Source organism: Scyliorhinus canicula, chromosome 7 (genome assembly GCF_902713615.1).
Source record: "Scyliorhinus canicula chromosome 7, sScyCan1.1, whole genome shotgun sequence".
NCBI classification, from domain to species: domain Eukaryota; kingdom Metazoa; phylum Chordata; class Chondrichthyes; order Carcharhiniformes; family Scyliorhinidae; genus Scyliorhinus; species Scyliorhinus canicula.
In genome coordinates, this window is record NC_052152.1 from 143,337,397 (window position 1) to 143,361,033 (window position 23,637).

Below are 23,637 nucleotides of genomic sequence, written 5' to 3' on the forward strand. Positions count from 1 at the left end.
AGGTACCTCTTCCTACTTAGATCCATTCCGATCTACATCCCCAAGGCCTTTTTCAAAGCGCTGGACAAACTAATCATGGCGTTCGTATGGGGGTGGGTGGGACGGGAGAATGCTAGGATCGCAAAGAAGGTCCACCAAAAAACAAAATCGGGGGGGGGGGGGGGGGGCGCTAGCCCTCCCAAACCTAGAATTCTACCACTGGGCGGCGACGGCCGAGCGAATAAGGGGATGGATCAAGGAACCAGAAGCCGAGTGGGTGCGCGCAGAAGAGGCCTCCTGCACGGGGACCTCCCTCCGGGCCCTCGCCACGGCAGCACTCCCGTCCCCACCCAAAAAACACTCCAGCAGCCCGGTGGTGATAGCCACCCTCCAATCCTAGAACCAACTACGGCAGCAATTTGGCCTGACCAAAATGTCAGACAAAGCTCCCATCTGCAACAACCATAGGTTCACACCAACGCTGACTGACGCCACCTTTAAAAAGTGGGGACAGGACGAAGGGACACAGTCAAGGACCTATACACGGACGGCAGGATCGCAACACTGGACGAACTGACAGAGAAATTCCAGCTAGCCAGGGGGAACGAGCTAAGGTATCTACAGCTCAAAAACTTCCTACGAAAGGAGACAAGGGCATACCCACAACAGTCACTACTGGAAGAACAACTGGACACAAGCATGCTAGATAAAGGAAACTGTAGTGCCATGTATGACCGACTGATAGAATGGGCCGACACCGTACTGGACGCAACAAGAAAGAAATGGGAGGAGGACCTGGGGATTGAGATAGGGTGGGGACTCGGGAGCGAAGCACTGCATCGGGTCAACTCCACCTCCACATGCGCAAGGCTCAGCCTGACACAGCTAAAAGTGGTACATAGAGCCCACTTAACAAGAACCCGTATGAGTAGGTTCTTCCCGGAGGTGGAGGATAGATGTGAACCGTGCCAAGGAGGCCCAACCAACCACGTCCACATGTTCTGGTCTTGCCCCAGACTTGCAGGGTACTGGACAGCCTTCTTTGAGGCAATGTCCAAAGTGGTGGGGATGAGGGTGGAGCCATGCCCGAAAGTGGTGGTCTTCGGGGTTTCGGACCAGCCAGATCTATTCCTGGGGGGGAGGGCGGATGTCCTGGACTTTGCCTCCCTGATCGCCCACCGTAGAATCCTGTTCGGCTGGCGGTCAGCAGCACCACCCAAAGCTGCAGACTGGCTGTCCGACCTCTCGGAATCTCTCCAAATGGAGAAAATCAAATTCGCCTTCCGAGGGTCAGACGACGGCTTCCACAGAACGTGGGAGCCATTCACGCAATTGTTCCGGGACCTGATTGTGGCCAACGAACAAGCGGAAAAATAGCCAGGTAGCCAAGAATCAGGGGAAAGTCGCCAAAGCATGAGAGGGAGAGATAGACCGGGAGGGGAGGGTGGGGCGTGGGGACAGCTAAACCGAAGAGGAAAGAAAGGCGAATCACAGGAGGATGGGGGGGGGGGGGGGGGGGAGAAGAGGGAAGAGACGGGAAACAAGAGAGGAGAACCAGGGAGGTGGGGGGGAGGCAGGGAAATAAGAGCCGGCAGGAAGGCACGGAATACAATAACGAACATGGCATCTCCAGGAGCAGGGAACGAGGAGAATAAAGACGAAAGACGGGAGGAACGGCAGAAGCGGAGGTGAGCGCGAGACGGCAGCGAGATCTGTCCAGGAGAAGCAAGTGACAACACCAACACCAAAGCCATTTGAGTATTGCTCACTGTAATTGTTTCTCCGGCACCCGCAGCACGGTAGCAGGTAGTAGGTTTGGGATGGCCTTCCATGTATATGGATACATGTTGTTTAGAATTTGCAAGGTTGGAAGTTGCACTTGCCTTGTTTTCTGCAAGATTGGTGTGAAACAGGTATTCACTGCACTTCGTCTCATCGTGCATGTCATTGACAAACCAGAAAATGCTGATGGGATACCGGATGGTCATTCTTCTTGCTTGAAGGTACCTGTTGTGAACGGTCTTTTTGTAGCTGCATCAGCCTTTGCTCTAGTGCACTGCTGCTGCCAATGGCCTTTTCAGCCACATGCCTTGTGGAATTGATGGAAAGCTGGGCATTTGCTTGGTGCATGCAGAAGGTCACGTTTTCCATGTTTCATTAGGTTTGGATGTTCCAGTAAGTGCATTAGCAATTGGGGTAGTCGATCCTTGAGTACTTCTTTGATCTAAGCATTTTGGGTTTGTCTGGCAGATCTTTCTGTAATGCTTCCATGTGATCATCAACTCTACAATTCTGCCTGTTAGCTCTCTGCCTCCTGAAAAATCACAGTACGTACTCTTCTCTGCATCTGCTGACAATGTGGCCTATGGGATTCTGAAGGCTGTTGTTCAAATGATGTGAACTGTAGTCAAATACATAAGTTTAACCTGATTCTGAATTGCTCCTCTAATGTAGCCCACATCTTTAGGGTACCTTTCAGCTCTTCTACTGTTAATCCAGACTTGTTCAGACTGTGCAGAATTTCAGTCCCAAATGCTTGGCACATTTTTATCACTTGGTTGGCTGGTTCAGACGCACCTGAATCAAGAAAGCATATCTCAACATTTTGAACTCCAATCGTAGGCCAGCAGCATCCCAATTCAAACTGGGGAACTTTGTGAATGTTTGAACATTGTCCCTTTGACCTTCCTTCCTTCCAAAGTAACTGGGATGTGTCGATGTAGCCACATTTATGTATCTTTTCAAACCTCAACCCATTACAATTGCAACCTTTGGCCTAAATTTTATGACTATTTTGTTTGACTCCCTTGCTTGCTGTCGATCAGTCTTTCTGGTCACTCTTTCTGACTGAGCTAACCTGGTGCTGGTTCTCTTGATGCACTGACCCACTTGCTGAATTGCCAGGCTTTGCACTGCAATTTCACCACAAGGGATCCATCTGCGTACCAGCTCTTTATTTGGACACTATCCTCACACTGTGTCTTCAAAGCTTATCTAAGCTGTCACCATGCTGCAGTTTCAACGCTCTCCAAATCTGTGATTCCATTATGGCCTGACCACATTGAGGATTCTCTCACGCCACGTACCACAACCTAAGTCTGTTCACCATGTTGTACCTGTACTTGATCCTGTTGCCACCCTGCATGTCTCTGGCTGTGAAATCTCTGCAGTTGCCGATGTTAAAGTAAAAGGTTATGTCATTCCAGCCAGAAACAAATCCAGCTCTTGCTAGAACAAATTTAGTGAATCAGCATTCGCCACAAAATGGCAGCCTGCTCCTGAGGTGAACTATTCACTGGGAAAATAACCACTTCCTTGCCTCTAATTTAGATTTGGGCTGCTAAGTGGAAAGCAGCATTTGCGCTGCATTCATGCCCTAGAATCTACTCTCGACATCCGTATGGCACATACCTATAGAACCTCCTTAGTTAGGTTCACAACAGACTTGATGACAAAATATTCCAGATTCCCCAGAGACTCCTTTATCTGATTCCTTTAATAAATCTCATTAAATGGTTTGGTCAGCTCTGGAAAAACTGAAACAGCACCCTGTCTTCTGCTTTCAGTATTGTACACATACCACCTCTTGTAAATACTCTTCCCTCTGCTGCAGATGTCTTTTGTCTGCTTTCAGATAAAAGATCATCACAATCTGCAAATTTACAGATTATGGCCATAATCTTCCAGGGTTCTCTCAACACTGGAGGTGTCTGAGGAATGGGGAATTGCAAATGTTACACCCTTGTTCAAAAAGGGTGAAATAATAGCCCCGTCAATTAGAGGCCATCAGTTTAACATCAGCAGTGGGGAAGCTTCTGGATAGAATTAGTAGTCACATGGAAAATATGGGAAGGTTAGGAAGAGCAAGCATGCATTTCTAAAGGAGAAATCATGTTTAATTAACGTGCTGGAGTATTTGACGAGGCAACAGTGTGGATGAGTGTAATGCTGTTGATGTGATGTTCATGGACTTTAAAAGGCAGTTGATACAATACCACACAACAGACTTGAAAAAAGTTATAGCTCATGGATAAAAGGAACAGCAATGTGGATTCAAAATTGGCTGAACAATAGAAAGCAAAGAATAACGGTCAATGGATATTTTTCAGGTGGAGGAAGTTTTGCATTTTGGTAGCAAGAACATGGAAAGACATTGTAAAATAGGAGGTAAAATTCTCAAAGGGACAATATGGTGGCGCAGTCGTTAGCACTGCTGCCTCAGGGCGCCGAGTCCCAGGTTCGATCCCGGCCCTGGGTCACTGTCTGTGTGGAGTTTCCACACTCCTCCTGTGTTTGCGTAGGTTTCACCCCCACAACCTAAAAGTGTGTAGGATAGGTGGATTGGCCACGCTAAATTGCCCCTTAATTGGAAAAATTGAATTCGATACTCAAATTTATTTTCAAAAACATCATGTATTGAAATACCTAAGTTTGAATAATAATTCAACTAGAATTAGGACGATTTATTTAAAAAAAAAAAAAATTCTTAGAGGTGCAGGAGCAGCGGGACCTGGGTGTATGTGTGTAAAGATCATTGAAGGTGACAGGACAGGTGGAGCAAGTGATTAATAAATCAATGGTTTCTGGGCTTTATTAATAGGGACATGGAGTACAAGAGCAAGGGGCTATGCTGAACTTGTACAAGATACTAGTTTGATCTCAGCTGGAATATGGATGTGAATGCATTGGAGAGAAGGCTAAAGAGGTTTGGAAGAATAGTTTCAGGGATGAGAAACTTCAGTTATACAGTAGATTGGAGAGGTTGGGACTGTTCTCCTTGGAGAGAAGGCGGCTAAAATGAGATTTTATAGAAATTGTGCCTATGTCCTTCCAACCAGTTCTCAGTGTCACAGAATATCTAAAAACTAATATTTGTGCAGTACCCTTTCAAAAGCTTTTTGGTAGTCAAAGTAGAAAATGTCGACTTGGCTTTTTCATCCACCAACTTGATCATTTCTTCAGAAAATACAATTGGGGGTGTAAAACATAACCTTTTAATAAAATCATATGTGATGTCCCTAATATTTCCCGCACCTATCTAAGTAATCGAGCATTACACCCCTAATGATTTTCACTGGTATCTTTCCTATTACTGATGTCAAACTAATGGGCCTATTGCTACCAAGGTCCGCCACCGTTTTTTTAAGATGGGAACTATATTAGCTTCCTTTCTGTCTACAGCAATGCTTTTCAAACTTTTTTGCCCGGGACCCATTTTTGCCAACCAGCCATCCTTTGGGACCCATACCAGCTGACCTTCATGACCCACGCTATCCGAACGTCATGACCACCATTTCCACTTCCCTTTAATGTAACAGGTGAGCCTGCTTGGCCCTCAGGATCTCACTTACTTTGTCATTCAATGTTACCTTTCTGCTAATGACTTTAGCTGATGATTTAAGATCTCGCTGCATCCGTTGAAAAAAATCAAGAGGTTTGTCCTCAAACTCGCATGCTTAGTCTTGAAATGCTTTTGAAGTTTTCAGGATTTAAATCTTTCATTTACCAGTATTTCTCTGCATATAAAAAACAAACTTTGCGCGCCGACGTCAGGAGGCTCTTTGACTTTTCACACAACTGAAAAAATTTTAACCGTGGTTCCACAAATATCTTCCCCTTCCCACCCATTGGTCTAACATCAGCTTTTGTTTTCTACAGCTGTTCCTCGTATGTAATTAGGTTCCTTGTAGAAACATGTTTATTGTTTATTTTGTCATTGTACATAGCTAGTCAGCCTCTGATGTGATGAAACGTAAACTTTTTCTACATTTTTGTGTGCTTGAAAACTTTCCATTTCTATTCTACATGGGTCTCGTCATCACCTAGCAAGGTTCGCAAACCTACTTGATTTAAAATAGTTTGCCATTCTTTTGAAGTCTGTTCTTCTGAAATTTAAGCTACACATTCTTAGTACCTATTATTTTGAGGTCATTTAATGTTGTGATCACTGTCCTGAACAGGGTTCACCCCCACCCCAGCAGTGGAGGTAGATACAATGACCGGCTCGCTACTAAAATCTAGAACTAATATATAATCATCCCGCATTACTTTATTAAGTCAGGAAACAATCTTGTACATTTTCAACAAAAGTTTCAGCTACACTTTGCTCTACAATAGGGGTAAACCATCATGCAACTGAATTCCAGGAAAAGTTTAATCATTCGTCAAATAAAAGTGACATTTGATATTAAAAGTGTTCATAATCCGGTCCTGGCTCCATAGACTTCATCACAAAAATAACTAATCTTGCGCCCATTATCTTGCTGACCTTCCCTCAGCCCAACTACTGCATGAACCCCGATCCGTGACATTGTAAGCTCCTGGGTTGGCTGGACTATTGAGATGGACCTTCAGTCTTCCACCCTCATTAAGATTGAGCTCATCACAAATTCTGCTACCCATATCCTGTTACACCTACTCACACTCTAAATCATTAAATCATTACTAATCTACATTGACACCGTCTTGAATGCCTCTAAATAACTTTTGACCTTCATGCTTAAGTCCATTAGTGACCTCACCCCACCCTTTCTCTACAACTTTATCCAGCTCTACAACACCAACCCCCAAACCATCCTTTCCTCTCACTCCGTATATATCCCCAAAATCCCCTCTTCACTCAACCATTTGCAATGTGCCTCACCCGTCTCAGTCTCCAGATTCTTGAATTTCCTCTTTAATCCTTCTACCTTTTCACTTCTCCCTCCTTTAACGTCCTCATTTAAAAATCAGCACTTTCCTCCCAGCTATGCCTGCATTTGTCTCAGCATCCATTTTTGCTTGATTACACCCTCCATGGAATTTATTTTAATTAAAGGCGCAATTGTTGTCACCAGAGTACTGGTGATACAATAACATTTGTCCTCCAATTAATAAGTTAAAACTTTTGAAATCTGGAAGCAATTAAATGCATTCCTAAAGTCGAATCCACTGTTAGGGACTAAATATTACAGACCAGGTCTGATTATTATTATCTGTGATTTCTGGCTGAGGGCAGCAAAGCAATCTGACCGGGATACACTCCCATAGTTGAATGGTCTGATAGTTGCTGTATGCAACTGTAAATCATTGTCCTCCTTCAGCGACAGCTTTCCAGGGAGAAAAATAGAGTAGCCAGCTGCAAGTTTGCCCTGTTGTGGTATATCTCGATAGATCGTTATGAGTTTAGAATAGCTGTAATGGTAAAAGGAAACTTTCAATTGTATTCTGATGTGAGTGATTATGCTCTTCTGTAGTATTCGTGGGTATATTGAGCTACAATTGAGATGGGCACTACTGGTAAATTAGTGGAGAATCATATGCATATTAATAGGTCTCATAAACCCAGGGCTGGATTTAATGGATTCCACCACAGTGGGCTAGCTGGCGGATGGGCCCATGTAATCGCGAGGGAGGCCATGCGTTGCAGCACATTCCAGCCAGTGGGAAACCTAACCTCCATTAAATCAGCAGTAGGAATGGGCTGATGTGGTGACCCACCTGCTGGTTAATTAGTCTCATTAACAAGCCACTTTAAGATCATTATCCTTGAACACACTGGAATTTGGTGGTTTCTCAAGGATTCGCCCTAATTCTGATGGATTTTCCATGCCTCCTGAAGGCCACTCAGCAAACCAGATTTGATCTGGCTGTGACCTCCAGGATGGGGGCGGGGAGGGGGTGCGGGTTGGGACAGTAGCTGTGGCGTCCTTTTTTCAAAGGCACTTTGCACCTGATCGAGGGACATGGCATTGGGAAGAGGTGTGCCCATTGAGAGCTATCCATCTACTCTTCCACCCAAACCCCTCTCCTTTCCTCCAGCCAGCCCTTGTAGTGACACCCTCTCTGCAGCACTTGTTCTCCTTTCCCCCCCATTCACCTTTGGCCTATTTCCCTCATTGATCCTAAGCCATTGGTGGGAGCATTGTTGGCAGTGGTCAGCCGCTCTCGGGGAAGATGGAGGGGGGGAGGGTGTTTGAAGCAGTGTGAGGTTGGGGGGGGGGGGGTGGTTTGAAGCAGTGTGAGGGGGGGTTTGAAGCAGTGTGAGGAATGGGATTTCTGCTGTTGGGATCCTGTCACTAATCACTAAAGTGTCTGAGAAGCATTTAATTTGGTTGGGCCAACCCCTTCAAAGAGATGCAGGCCCCCCAACAGTTGTCTAACCAGTGAGCAGGCCTGGGTTGGTTACACTAAATTTTCCCTCAACCATGTAACGGTACTTTTCGGATTGGTTATAATGTTCTCATCAGAATCTATTTTAAAACTTAATCACCGTGAAATAATCTGATAAAGTTTTGGGTTAATGTTTTAAGGCTCATTTATGATTTTTCTTTCTGTCTAAAACGGTCTGCCTTTAAGGAATGGTCCTTTTAATTTTTCCCTCCGTTCTTTTGATTTTGTTTAATAGGTTATATGTTAATCAAAATAGTTGGAAAGGTGGGAAAATGTTCTTTCTTGCAAGAAAGAAAAAAACTGCAGTACTGGAAACTAAAGCACTCAGTACAGCTCACATGGAAAACCATGGAAGATTGTGTTTGGAATGCAGCAGAGTTTTGTGATAAACTACCTGTATAACATTTTTAATCCTTAAAAACTTCATCGTCAAACCTAAGAATTAAAGTGCTATCTTGAACCTGATGGCAGATACTAGGCTTATTATTAGTGGAAGGAGGATGCTGTATATGGTGACCTTGATTTTAAAAAGGCTGCTACTGATACTTTATGAAGTTTCCAGTATGCAACAGTGAATCAGCGAGGTTCACATTTTAAATCTTTGTGGTCTATCTGTTTAAAAGCTTTATTGAAGCAGGATTGCAAAGTTTCAGCTATTTTGCAGTCTTGATCAATCAATGCTGACCGTATACTACTCATTTACAAAACTTTAAATCTTTGAAAAATAAAGAGCAGAAGTGCCAATATGGGAAGCAAAGACAAAAAAATGCTTGAAATTCACAGGTCAATCTGCAACTATGGAAAGACAGACAAAACAATGTTTCAAAACCTATTAGGAATTACCTGCTAGCTGAAATGTGTCTTGTCTTTTCCCTCCTCGGATACTGGCTATCTACCCTGTGTTTCTAGCTTTTTCTATTATTTAAACCTCAATCCCAATTTTCAAAGTGCAAAAACGTTTTATATTTTATTCATCACTCTCTTCCAGAATGATATACACATGATGTGCAAAGCAAGAAAAACACAGGTGATCATTTGACCCAGCTTTCATTCTGTTTGTAAAGGGAAATCTTTAGAGCACTTAAGCCTGAGTTACTTATGGGTTATGTAGTCTCATTTATTTCTGGAATTGACTTGGGTTTAACTTGTGACATATCCTTTAATTTATTGTGGATATTTTAACATGAAAGCAATTTTTTTTGTGCAAATGTATAGAAAATATTGGGAATGTATTTTTAAGATTGATATTTAATTTTTTTAAATTTTAGGGTGAAAAGTATATTGTCCTTAAAAAGAAATATCAGCATCTTGTGCGAGAAAGAGATGGATGCAACAAAGAAGAAAAAATGACATTGAGTACTTCTTTGCAAGAATCGGTTCAACAATTACAGAAAGAAGTGTCCACCCATTCCAGGGAAGAAAACCTGGAGAGCTCCAATGCTGTTGCTCCAAAGGTCAATGAAATGGTTCCGAAAGAAAACACACAAGATATAGACATCAGCAAGCCTCTAAGTAGTAAGATCTGTGCTGGAAACCCTACAGCAGAGACCTTGAACATGTGTGAGTGGATTGTACATGAATTGCCAACAGCTGACACCAAGTCCAAGGCACCTTCAGAACGAAGCAGTGATAGTCAGGTACAGTGTGTTTTTAAAAATTCTTGACTGTATTCTTTTGTTCTCTCACCTGCCTTCTCTTCTGAAACTATCGAGCCCTCTGGTTTGATTCCACAAGTACCTATTCGAGTAATGGTCATGACCAATGGCCAGTTTTCATGCAACAACGAGTACTATGAGACAGCATGGTACAGAGTGTTGTGTTATGCTTCTTCATGTAGCATAAGCTGCTTCCTTGATGTATACTCTGACAAAGGAAGGTTCAGACTTGGAGATAGCTTTAACACATTTATTGAACAGTTAACAATTCTCCTACTTGAGTTCGACTCTCCTGCTGATCTTACTATAGTAACTCAATCTAACTAACCAGTCTGCTTTAATCCATGCAGTGGGTGTGATGCTTCCTGATCTGCCCCTGTCTCTCTGAGTGTCGCCTATGAAAAGAGAAAGAGCATGTATGCCCTGTCCTCTTATGGTAGTGTCACCTCTGGGTGTGTCTTGACTGTCTATTGGTCGTGTCCTATCTTACTGACCTGTTGGCTGAATGTCTGTGTCATGATGTCTCTAGTGCTCCCTCTAGTGTTTATTTAGTCCTAGTGTTTATACATTAACCCCTTGTGTACCTACAGTGATGCATATCACCACACAGACATCCTTTGACAAAGAGTCATTGGACTCAACGTTGGCTCCTTTCTCTCCCAACAGATGCTGCCAGACTTGCTGAGATTTTCCAGCATTTTCTTTTTGGTTTCAGATTCCAGCATCCGCAGTAATTTGCTTTTATTAAAATTTGATTCTTTTCTTATTCATTGTCCGAATAGGTGCACTTCCAACAGAAGTCACCGAGTAGCATACAGGAGTGAGAAACTTGGAAAGTTTTTCTTCTCATTATGTTAAAGTGCCGAGGATGGCTGACATGCTCCTACCTCTGCCGAGAAACAGACTCACTAAGATGGTGAATTTGACATGTTCAAGGTCTGTGTGGCTCAGTTATTGATGTATTACAGGAACATCAAACATCATTTTTGTTCTCTTAAATAATATTGAAGCAGTGAGTAAAAAAAACATTTTATAAAAATGCAGCAGAAGGATTCAGCTGTCCGGCAGACCTGGCTCTGATAATTTAAAATGGACATTAGGAAGGCAGTATCTGAAATCTGGGCCCAGAAATACAACCTGGACAAGCAGTTATTTGTTCTCAAAAATAGTTTGTTTTTGATAATGTTTTTATTCAGTTTTCATATTTTATATCCAACAATTTATAAATTACAAAATCACACAAAAACCAACACATGGTAAGCATCTTCACCACAACAACTGTGAGGGTGATTTCCCCCCCCTCCCTTTAACCGGCATACATATTTTATATTCCCCAATATGTCCAAAACACGTGTTTACAGGCATTTATATACAATTTGGTTTGGGCCTTAGCTTGCCATCGGACCAGTCCCTTGTGGCTTTGTCCCTCGCGTTATTTTTGTGTGCCTTCCCGCAACCCCCTCCCCACCCCCATTTCCTCTCCTCTTTTCCCCGTGGCTCGTGTACCCCTCCCCCCACACTCTACTGTTTGCTAGCTACGAACAGGTCTTGGAAAGAAATGGTGAACTGCTTCCAAGTCATTTGGAAGCCGTCTTCTGACCCATGGATGGCAAATTTTATTTTCTCCAGCCTGAGAAATTCGCTAGGGCAGACAGCCAATCTGCAGCCTCGGATGGTGCTGCCGATTGCCAGATGAGCAGGATTCTCCTGCGGGTGATCTGGAAGGCAAAGCCGAGGGCATCGGCCCCCTCCACATGAAGAGCTCTGACTGATCTGATACCCTGAAGACCGCCACTTTTGTTCATGGCTCCACCCTCTCTCCCACAACCCAGGACATGCCCATAAAGAAGGACATCCAGTACCCGATGAGTCTGGGGCAAGCCCAGAACATATGGGGGTGCTTAGCCGGGCCTCTCTGGCACCGTTCGCCTTTGTCTTCCACCTCCGGGAAGAACCTGTTTGTTTGCATTCTGGTTAGTCACACTCTGTTCACCACCTTTAGCTGCGTAAGGCTGAGCCCTGCGCACGTGGAGGTGAAGTTCGCCCTGTGCAAGTATCTCAGCGCTTAGTTTCCCCCTCCCATTTTTTTTCTTTTTTGTCCGGGGGAGCATACCTCCTGCAGCAGTCACCCACACATGTCCGCACAGTTCCCCACCCCGAGATTGCCCACGTCCAACAGTTCTTCTAACGGATGTCCTGGTATTTAGGCATGCGGCATTATTTCTTTGCAGAGGAAGCTTTTGACCTGAATGTATCATGGGTTGTTTCCTCTTGGTAGCTTAAAACCTCTCCGTGAGTTCCCCCAGGGTCGCTACATTATCATCTGATACATGCCCCTAACTGTCAGAGTTCCCTCGTCCTGTCTCCACCTTTTAAGTTGCTGTCCATCATTGCGGTAGTGAACCTGTGGTTTTTGCGGTTGGGGACCATGGCGGACATTTTAGTTACGCTGAATTGTTTCCTCATTTGGTACCATGTTCGGAACATGGCTACTATCACTCGGTATTCGGCCAGTGGGGATGGGAGCGCGTTTGTGTCTAGGGCTCAGAAGGATGTCCCTGTGCAGGAACTGTCTTCCATCCTCATCCACTCTGCTCCCAGTTCCATGACCCACCCCCAAACTCTTACTGCAGTGGCCACTGAGGAAGCCAAGCCTCCCATGTTCCTCTTCCTTTTGTAGGAGCACATGTGCGCACACCTTGTCTCGCGCGCCCCCGGTGCCCCCTCTCGTACAAACATCATGATTAGCTTGTCGACTATGTTAAAAAAGGCCTTGGGGATGTAGATCGGGAGGGATCTGAACAAGAGGAGGAACCTGGACTGCATGTTCATTTTGATCGGCTGTATTCTCCCTGTGAGGGAGAGTGAGACTGGGCCCCACCTCTGAAGGTCCTTTTTGACTTCCTCCACACCAGACTCGTCAGGCTCCATTTGTGGCTCCATGTCCAGTCGTGGGCTATTTGGATCCTCAGCGGAATTTGGTTTTGGGCCAGCGCTATCAGCTCTGCCCCGCCCACCCTGTGGGTTCACAGGGAAGATCTTGCTCTTGCTCAGCTTATGCGTGTGACCTGAGAAGGCTCTGAACTGCTTTAGGAGTTTCATTATCCCTTCCATGCTGGTCCATGGGTTTGAGATGTTGAGGAGCAGGTAAACTGTGTCTAGGGCTCAGAAGGATGTCCCTGTGCAGGAACTGTCTTCCATCCTTCCATAGAGCAACTGCATGCTCTCTGTCTCCTCTTTGGATACATCTCCAACTGTTCGCTGTTCTGAGGCTGATCTCCAGTGGCTCGATTGCTTGGGCGAATAACAGTGGACATCCCTACCTTATGTCTCTCTGCAGCGGAAGTATCTAGAGCTGGTCGTATTTGTCCATACGCGCGCCATGGGAGCGCTGTACAATAATGTCACCCTGGCCCAAACCAAAACAGTTCCCACACATCTTTGGGTACTTCCGTTCAACTCTTTCGAAGGCCTTTTCTGCGTCCAGCGAGATGATCACTTCTGGTGTACTGTCTCTGAATGGGTTCATTATAATGTTCAGTAGGCACCTGATGTTCTATGTTAGCCCTTGACAAAGCTTGTCTGGTACTTCACGATTACCTCTAGCATGCAGCTCTCCAGCCGCCTCGCCAGGATTGTTGTGTTGTGTTGAGGTGTGAAATGAGCTTGTAGGATCTGCACTCCGTCTGGCCTTTGCACTTTTTGGTTATCAGAGATTTTGAGGCTTGGGCCAGTGTTGGTGGCAGGGTGCACCTTACTAGTAAGTCTGCGAACATCTCCCGTAGGGGCCAGTGCTGGCATGAATCTTTTGTAAAAGTCCGCTGGAAATCCATCTGGCCCTGGCGCCTTCACACCTGCATAGAGTTGATACACTCCATGACTTCCCCAGTTCTAGTTGTGCATTCAGGCCCTGTCTCTTTTCTTCCCCCATAACTGGCATGTCCAGTCCACTGAGGAACTGCTTCAATTTTGAGCCCCCTCTGGGGGCTTGGAGGCGTATAGCCCTCGATACCAAGTTGCAAAGGCTTTGTTGATCTTTTCTGGCGACTAGCCTGCCATTTCTGTCTTTAATCTGAGCTATTTCCCTCATGGCTGCATGCTTTTTCATCTGGTGGGCCAGCAGGCGGCTGGTTTTGTCTCCAGGCTCGTAAAAGATCCCCCTTGTCTGACGGAGCTGATGCAAAATGCTTTCCCAGTGGAGAGCAGGTCAAAGTCCTGCAATTTGTTCCCCTCTGCCAGCCGTTCCACGGTTGGGGCCGTGGAGGATCGCAGATCCACCTCCAGTATGGAGTCGACCAGCTGTTGCCTGGCCGCACTCTCCTCCCTGTCTTTGCGTGCCTTGAATGCAATATTATCCCCCCCTGATCACCGTCTTCAGTGCCTCCCAAATTGTGGAGGGTGAGACCTCACCATTCTGGTTGTTGGTTACATACTGTCGATGGCGTGTGATACCTGATCGCAAAATTCCTTGTCGGCGAGGAGGGCGTTAAGCCCTGCCCGCCTCCAGCATCACATCCATGTAGTGTGAGCGTGGTCGGAGATTACAATTGTGGAGTATTCGCCCCTCCCCCCACCCCTGGAAGCACCAATTTCCCCATTACAAAGAAGTTGAGCATCGCGTAGACCCTGTGGACCTGGAGGAAGGAGAAGACATCAACAGTCAAGCCAGTGCAACATCAAATCCAAATATCGCATAAAAATCAAGTCTTAAATTTGGATTCAACAAAACAGCATAATGTTGGGGAAGTTTTAAATGACATAATTAGTACTCCAATCAACATTTTTGAGAACGGGTACTTCTGGTGAATGAAATGAAAATCACTTATTGTCACAAGTGGGCTTCAATGAAGTTACTGTGAAAAGCCCCTCGTCGCCACATTCCGGTGCCTGTTCGGGGAGGCTGGTGCGGAATTGAACTATGCTGCTGGCCTGCCTTGATCTGCTTACAAAGCCAGCTCTGCAGCCCTGTACTAAACCAGGCCCCTGAGGGGGCAGGGGGGTATCTGCTGAGTGGATGCAGGGAAGGTGCCTCTCCTTTGGGAACTCAGAAAATCGGCACTTTTAGCTCATAAATAGCCCACCAAACCTTGTTGAAACTCCCCTCCTTCCCCACAAGACAGCCACAACTACCAAGAAATCATTGGCAATAATCCCAGGATCCGAAAGGACGGCCGAGCCAGCAAAAGCCTAGAGAGGAGGGACAGGACGACGGCGAACATGGGGGGTGGAGGGGGGGAGGGGGGGGGGGGGGGGGGGTGGGTGGGGGGAGAGAGAGAGAGGAGGAGCAGGATGGCGGCGAACATGGAGAGAGTCGGATCCAACTGCGCCCGAGCGGGCTGGGTCGTCGGGACCCACGCCGTATTTCCTTGGCATGATTTGGGAATGGGAAAACTTATGAGGTGTCTAGTGTTTTGACAAAATAAAGTTTCTCTCTCCCAGAGTGCGTGAGCCTCCAGGGGTCCACTGCCCCTTGAAGGTGTTTAGCTCCTTTGCCATATTCGTTCGTCTTCCTGATTTGGGGTTGGATCTATCTGTCTGAGGGCCATTTGGCAGCACCCTTCCGCTTTGGGGTTTCCCTTTGTCCATGGACCATCCAAGATGGTCGTCTTTGCCGTTCACTCCAACATGTGACTGAGCCCCTGCATTCCGTGTTTCGATTTCCTTCTGGGTTCGCCAAGATGGCCACTCTTGGTGCCACTGTTTGCGCTGACACCATGTGTGACCTGTCGTAGCCAGCATTCTACCCTGCCCCCATCCTCCGTTTCCCTCCTTGCGCAGCGCTTGGCCAGGTCTGCCCCAATGTCCTGGTACACTCTGACTGAATGGCCTTCCCACAGGCAGGACCGACTGTGCCTTGCTCAGTTCAGGATCTTCTCCTGATCCTGGTATTGGTGCAGCTTTGCTATTACAGCCCGTGGCTGCTCCACCGCTTGTGGAGTGACCTGTTGGCTCTGTTTATCTCCGAGTTTGGGAAAGCTGTCTGTTCCAAGCAGGTTACCCAGCATCTGGGCCACATATTCCATGGGGATATGTGCATAATCTGCTCTGGTAGGCCCATGATATGGGCGTTCTGGCGGCGCGTCGATTCTCCTGGTCCTCTCCCTTCCCCTTCAGTGCCCCTTGCGTTGCCACCAAGCTTGCCACTTCGTTTCCAGAGAGGTGATTTGGTGACTCTGGTCGGTCGCTGCTTTCTTTAGGTCCCTGATTGTTGTCTCCTGTGCTTCCAGTCGTCACTCTGTTTCTCCAACATCACCTTCAAGGAGGCCAAGGCGTCCGCCACCACCCCCTTCACTGTCACCATCATTTCCAGGCTCATGGCCTCCCTGTGTTTCTGGTGCTCCTGAATCAGGAGATCCATCCACTCGCTTATTGGTGGATAGTACGGCGTGAGTCCCGACGACCCAGCCCACTCTGGTGCGGCTGGCTCCGACTCGCTCCATGTTTGCCGTTGTCCCGTTCCTCCTCTGTCGGCTGTTGCTGGCTCTACCGTCCTTTCGGATCCTGGAGTTATTGCCGGTGATTTCTCGGTAGTTGTGGCTGTCTTGTGGGGAAGGAGGGGGGTTTCAACAGATTTGGTGGGCTATTTTTGTGCTAAAAGTGTTGATTTTCTGAGTTCCCAGAGGAAAGGCATCTTTCTCTGAAATGCTCAGCTGCAATTAGATCTTTTTTGAAATAAGGCAACCGTGTACAGTTTGACAATCTTTCTCACGGTAGCACAATGGTTAGCATTGTTACTTCACAGCTCCAGGGACTCTGGTTCGAGTCCCGGCTTGGGCCACTGTCTGTGCGGAGCCTGCACGTTCTCCCAGTGTCTGCGTGGGTTTCCTCCTGGTGTTCCGGTTTCTTCCCACAAGTCCCTACAGTGGCCTACTTGTGACACTAATAAAGATTATTATGATTATTGCAGGTTCCAGATGCTCACTTGCATCCTTTTTACTTTGTTCCAATTGAAGCACTCACTTAGCACTCGGCTAACATGAGTGGAGCTGACAGCTGGAAAAGAGTGCTGCTATCTACGGGCGTAAAGCGTAAAATTGAAAGAATGAGAAACAGAATTTAAACCAGACTGTAGCCATTCAGCCATACCACACACCCAAGTAAAATTCTTACCACAGTATTTCAGAAACCATTGAAACTCCATGGGCTGGGTTTTCCACGTCCCCGGGTGATGTGTTTTGTGGTGGCGGAGGGGACCTGCCATTGTTTGCTGGCAGGATTTTATGGTCCTGTCACTGTCAATAGGTTTTCTTATTGTTTGCAGCAGGACGGCCATCGGCGGGACTGACCAGAAAATTCTGGTCCATTCCTATTTTCACAAATTAATTGTATTATTAAAATCAATTTGACTGAAGTGTTCATGTTCACAAAAAGAATACATTGGAGAGCGGAGTGATTTGCAAGTGTCATGCTGCAATACCTGAGTACCTGAGTATTTGGTGACGTGCAACACAATGTAAATTGGCTGAACATACTAGAACACTTAATTAGTAACATTGGGCATGTTGATTTATATCAGAGTCCATGCTTTGGTTACCTTCACAGTATGTATTGTTTCCATACAAAATGCCATTCATTCATGTGCTTCAATGCAAGTCCGCCAATTTTCTTAAATATGATCTATCCACGTCATTTGTTCTGAGACTCTTTAGATGCTGAAATAGCCACTGACTGGGTAGTGTTTGGCTTTCAAATAATTATGGTGTTGAAATCATTAATTAATATGCAATGATTAGTATACAAACTCTAACAATGTTCATAAGCAATTTGTCTATTTTTTAAAAATGAGACGTTAACCTGTTTAAGTTTTGCAGTCTAAGTACACCGTTCCAGCACTTCAAAGGCAATTAAATTATTATATTTGTTTATATCGAAACGTTTTTTGTGGGTTTTGTGGGAAGGAAAACGCTAAAAAAGCGGAAGTGCAGGGCATGTTTTAAACCACAGAGGGCCAGGTACAGTGTAGCAGCGCAAAATTTGATTAGTTGAAAGTCGCTTCACCACATCTTGCTTATTTTCCCTGTTTTTTCAGGTTTACAATATAGGTTAACAAAACCAAAAGTTCAGTTATTTGACAATAAATGCACAATATGGTGCTTGATGAGTGGTACTTTTTAAAGATTAGAAAAAAAATTGGAGTATCCAATTCTTTTTTTTCCCACTTAAGGGAAAATTTAGCGTGGCCAATCTACCTATCGTGCACATCTTTTGAGTTATGGGGGTGAGACCCACGCAGACTAGAAGAGAATGTGCAAACTCCACACAGGCAGTGACCCAGGGCCGGGATCGAACTCGGGTCCTCGGTGCTGTGAGGCAGCAGTGCTAACCACTGCACCACCATGCTGTCCTATAAGATCCTATTTGTTTGAATCCCCCCTGTTTTCCTTTGATTCCAAGGTTTTCACCTCTTGAACCTAACAGTCTCTCTTGTGTCAAGTTAGATTTTCTAATCCTAAATTTGCCTTTTACTACTTTTAATCTTGAAGCACTTTAGTGATGAATGTAGAAATTTCAGATATGTTGTAATATATGTATTGCATGCAGTAAGGGTTCAAAGCCTGGGTTAGTATGTGTATGACTGCTGCCAGTAGTGTTTTTAAAAATCCTGGTTTGCAAGACAGCTAGACGTTTTGTAGCCAGAATTGCAGTTAAAGCATTGTAAAAGTTTGGTCAAATGGACTTTAGTGGATTCCCTGTGGAGTAGTTAATTAGAGACATTGTGTTTAGTTTAGTAAGATGATGTAGTTAATAGGAGGAGCCAGGGGTTGAAGCAGTCAGCTGTTAAGGTTTTTCAGATAGATTTAGTTTTGGCTGAAAAAGGTGAGCTGAGGAGGTTTTCTGGAGAAATACAGTCAGAGATTCTGCATTGTTCTGGCAGGTCTCTTTCTTTCAAGCAGTCTGCAAAGATCTCTCTTTCTCAAAGTGGAGTTTTAAAGACATCCCTATTCAGCAAGTATTCCTGAGTGCTAACTATTTAAAAGTGGAGGTGGCTTTGTTGTTTGAGTGGAAATAAAGACAGCAGTTGAGGGTTACTGTGTCACTGTTTTGATTAGCATTCTTTAAGGGGTAATTGTAAGCTAGTTTTTTTCATAGAATTTACAGTGCAGAAGGAGGCCATTCGGCCCATCAAGTCTGCACTGGCTCTTGGAAAGAGCACCCTACCCAAGTCCATACCTCCACCCTATCCCCATAACCCAGAAACCCCACCTAACACTAAGGGGCAATTTGGACCCTGAGGGCAATTTACCATGGCCAATCCACCTAACCTGCACATCTTTGGACTGTGGAAGGAAACCGGAGCACCCGGAGGAAACCCACGCACACGGGGAGAATGTGCAGACTCCACACAGACAGTGACCCAGCGGGGAATCGAACCTGGGACCCTGGCGCTGTGAAGCAATTGTGCTATCCACAATGCTACCGTGTTGCCCTTATTTTTCTTGTGATTTTAAAGACATTTTAATACTGTGCTAGTTATAAAGTTGTTATAATATGCCATAGCATTATTTTGCGTGAAAGAGTGTGTGTGTGTGTGTGTATAAAGGGAGAGATTGGCTAAGGAAAAAGAGGAAAGTTGAACTTCGGAAACTCGATCTGCAAGGAGAACATCAACGGAAAATGTTGGAGTTAATGGCAGAAGCTGACAAAATTCTAGAGGAAGGAGAAACACTTCCGAGTCAACTGCCAAGTAGGGATATGTTTAAATATATTCAAGCACTGCCAAGGTTTGAAGAGAAGGATGTGGAAGCCTTGTAAATCTCATTTGAGAAAGTGGTGAAGCATTTAAATTGGTCAAAGAACATGTGGGTAGTGTTGGTTGAAACAAAGTTGGTAGGTAGAGCTAGTGAAGTGTTGCATCACTATCAGAGGAGGTATCGGATTATGATGAGGTGAGAAAAACCATATTAAGTGCACGGGTGACACGATAGCACTGTTGCTTCACAGTGCCTGGGACCCAGGTTCTATTCCCGGCTTGGGTCACGGTCTGTGTGGAGTCTGCACGTTCTCCCTGTGTCTGCAGAGGTTTCCTCTGGGTGCTCCGGTTTTCGCCCACAAGCCCCAAAAGATGTGCTTGTTGGGTGAATTGGACATTCTGAATTCTCCCTTAATGCACCCAAACAGGCACTAGAGTATGGCGACTAGGGGATTTTCATAGTAACTTCATTGCAGTGTTAATGTCATTGCAGTGTTAATGTAAGCTTACTTGTGACTCTAATAAAGATGGTTATTATTATATGAACTAGTGCCAGAAGCCTAGACAGAAGTTTAGAAATCTAAGGAAAGAACCAGAGGCTGGATGCTCCATTTTGCTGGCAGCCCAAGGGGTTTCCCGACAGCATGGGGCTGCCCACCAACGGGAAACCCCATTGACTAGCTGGTGTAACGGAGCATCCTGCCGGCGGGGTGAAACAGAAATATGGCGCTGGAGGGGGGGAGGGGGGTAGAATCCAGCCCCAGGTCAGACTGATAGAATTCAAAAGAATTAAACAAAATAACGTTGAAAGGTGGATAAGAGCATTAAAAATAGACCACACTTATGCTCTTAGGGAAACAATTATTTTGGAGGAATTTAAAGATTCACTTCCCGCAGAAGTGAGAACTCATGTGGAAGAGCAAAGAGTTCAAACTGCTAGTCTGGGAATTGGTTCACAAAGCAAAGTATGCTTTTGGGCATTCATTTCAATCTGTGAAGGATAGAAACTGGGGGAATGAGAAGTTCCCAGGTAGTCGAGGTAAAGGAGGTCTAGTGGGAGATATTAAGGAGTGTTCCTCTGATTAAAAGGAAACCTATGATAGTGGAAGAGAGAGAAAATTAAATAGTTTCATTGTAATCAATGTTGGGTAGTTTAAGAAAATTTCTGGGACTCTTTAGACTCTTTAAAGCATGATAAGCCAGTGGGTTTTATTAAAGTGGGAAGAAAAAACATTGTCCCAGTGGAAGTGGTGCAACAGTATACTGCCTGTACAGAGGGTGGGCAATAAGCCAGTGCCAGATCATTTTAAAGATTTTAATTTTGAGGGTAAAGTTTATTTGTGTGCACAAGGTGGTGTAGTTAAGGAGATTATGATCTTGAGGGATACAGGAATAAGTCCATCTTTAATGGTGAAAGATGAAAAGATATGTAGTTCAGAATGAATATTGCCAGGAAAGGGGGTAATATGTGGAGCTAGTGCTGAGAGTAGTGCGCCACTATGCAAGGTAAGGTTAGAGTGTCTAGTGAAAAGTGGTGAAGTGCTGGTATGAATAATAGAAAAATTACCTTTTTCAGGGGTACAATTATCCTGGGTAATGATATAGCTGGATCACAGTTGGGAGTGATGCCTACTTTGGTTGAAAAGCCAGTGGAAAGTCAAACAACTGAGGTGCTGCAAGATGCATATCCTGGGGTGCTTCCTGATTGCATGGTGTGACGATCACAAAGCCACAGGTTGAGACAGGAGGAAGAGAACTCAAGTATCAATAGGGAGTCTGAGGTTCAGTTATCAAAAAAAAAATGTTTGATCAGATAGTTGAAAAGAACAAGAACAGGTGATGGATGAAGCAGATATCTTTAGTTCAAGAAAGTTGGTAGAAATATTCGGACATAAAACAGTTGTATCAGAAAGCATATGCAGAAATAGAACCGGAGTGTAATTACATTAGAAATAACACTAATGAGAAAATGGAGACCGTTGCATATTCACGCAGGTGAGAAATGGGCTAAAGTTCATCAAATGGTATTACTGATGGATTATAGAAAGGAGATTTTGCAAGTAGCGCAAGATGTTCCAGTAGTTTAGGAGTAGGGGGCCACAAGCAAAAATGCAGAAATGTTTTTATTAGCCTGGACTGCATAAGAATGTAATTGAATTTTACTGTACATGTAGGGTATTAAGGAAACCTGAACCATTAGTCAAACTAGCACCCTTAATACCCATTTCAGCATTTGATGAACATTTTACTAGGGTCCTAATTGATTGCATGGGACCCCTGCCTAAAACAAAAAGTATGAATCATATTTGTTGACCATAATAGATGTGTCTACTAGATGCCTGAAGGTCATTCCATTAAGACGCATTACAGCTAAGAGGGTTGTCAAGGAGTTAACCAAATTCTTTGCTAGATACAGACTACCAAAATAAATCCCATCAGATCAGGGTTCCAATTGTACGTGTTAAGTTATGGATAATTTAGGAATAAAGCAATTTAACTCAACTGCGTATCATCCAGAATCGCAAGGAGAGTTAGAAAGCTGGCATCAAACTTTAAAGACCATGCTGAGGGCCTATAGTTGGGATTATCCAGAGGACTGGAATAAAGGAATTCCATTTGTGCTATTTGTAATTACGGATGCACCTATTGAATCAACTAAATTCAGTCCTTTTAAATTGAATTTTGGCCACAAGGTAAGAGGACCCCACAAATTGATCAAAGAAAAATTGATGTGTCAGCATTCGGAGACTACGTTGATGGATTATGTGTCAAACTTTAGGGCGAGATTAACTAGGGCTGGTGAGTTGGCTGGAAGACTTTTACATTTGTCACAACATGTGATGAGAAAGGAGGCGGATAAGAAACCAAAATTTGTCTTTTTGTTCGTGGGGAGGAAGTACTAGTGTTGTTACCAATGGTAGATGAACCACGAAACGCAAGACTCAGTGGGCCTTCTCAAATTGAAAGGAAATTGAGTGAAATGAATTATTTGACAAGAACACCAGATAGAAGGAAAACTCAGTTTGTTGTGTTAATATACTCAAAAAGGTATTTTGATAGCGAAGGGAAGGAGGACGAGGTGTTAGTCATTGCAGCTCAGGGAGAGGAGAGAAATCCGGACAATTCTGGCATTCCTCAAATGAGTTTGGAGAATGAGGAAGTGATAAGAAATTGGGATAAATTACTGAGTTGCCTTCCAGTGGAAAATTCAAGTGATCTAAAAGAGCAATTACAGTGATTTTTTGTGGGAACAAATTAGGAAATACAAAAGAAATTATCCATGATATAAATGTTGGAAATGCTACGCCAATTAAGCAACATCCATATAGGCTCAATCCATTAAAGTTAGCACGAGTACAAAAGGAGATTGAAAGCATGCTTAAGAATGATGGGCAGAATTCTCCAAACCACCCCCAGCTGGGTCGGAGAATCGCCCGGAGCCGGCGTCAATCCTGCCCCCACCGTGTCCCGAATTCTCCGCCACCCGAGATTCGGCGGGTGCGGGAATCTCGCCGTGCCGGTCGGCGGGCCCCCTGCAGCGATTCTCCGGCCCGCGATGGGCCGAAGTTCCGCCGCTGTCAAGCCTCTCCTGCTGGCGGGAATCAAAACACCTACCTGACCGGCGGGATTGGCGGCGCGGGGGGGTGTGGGGTGATCTGACCCCGGGGGGTGCCCCCACGGTGGCCTGGCCCGCGATAGGGGCCCACGCCTTCACCATGGCGGAGGCGGAAGAGACCCCCTCCCCTGCGCATGCGCCGGGATGACGTCAGCAGCTGCTGACGCTCCAGTGCATGCGCGGACCTGCGCCGGCCGGCGAAGTCCTTTCGGCCCCGGCTGGCGTGGCGCCAAAGGCCGTTCACGCCAGCCGGCGGAGACCACTCCGGCGTGGGCCTAGTCCCTTAATGTGAGGGCTTGGCCCCTAAACGTGCAGAGACGCCCGCAACTTTGGGGCGGCCCAACACCAGAGTGGTTCACGCCACTCCAACACGCCGGGACTCCCCGCCCCGCCGGGTAGGGGAGAATCCCGGCTGATATCATCAAAGTGAGTATCAGTTGGAGCTTGCCTATGGTATCAAAACCGGTTGGAACACAACGATTGTGCCTTGACTATAGAAAAGTCAAATAAAGTTAGATTCGTATCCTATTCTTCGTTTGGAAGAC

The 23,637-nt window shown here is 45.4% G+C and overlaps 1 protein-coding gene across 2 annotated transcripts in view; it reads left to right on the forward strand.

Annotated features, from left to right (window-relative positions):
• The window catches only part of LOC119969427 (ankyrin repeat domain-containing protein SOWAHC), a 184,710-nt gene that overhangs the window by 36,694 nt on the left and 124,379 nt on the right, over positions 1-23,637 (forward strand). For both annotated transcript variants that reach the window (XM_038803057.1, XM_038803058.1), the window contains exons 3-4: positions 9,119-9,157; positions 9,399-9,767. In XM_038803057.1, the coding sequence (XP_038658985.1) occupies positions 9,119-9,157; positions 9,399-9,767 (408 nt within the window). The remainder of the gene's footprint in view (positions 1-9,118; positions 9,158-9,398; positions 9,768-23,637) is intronic.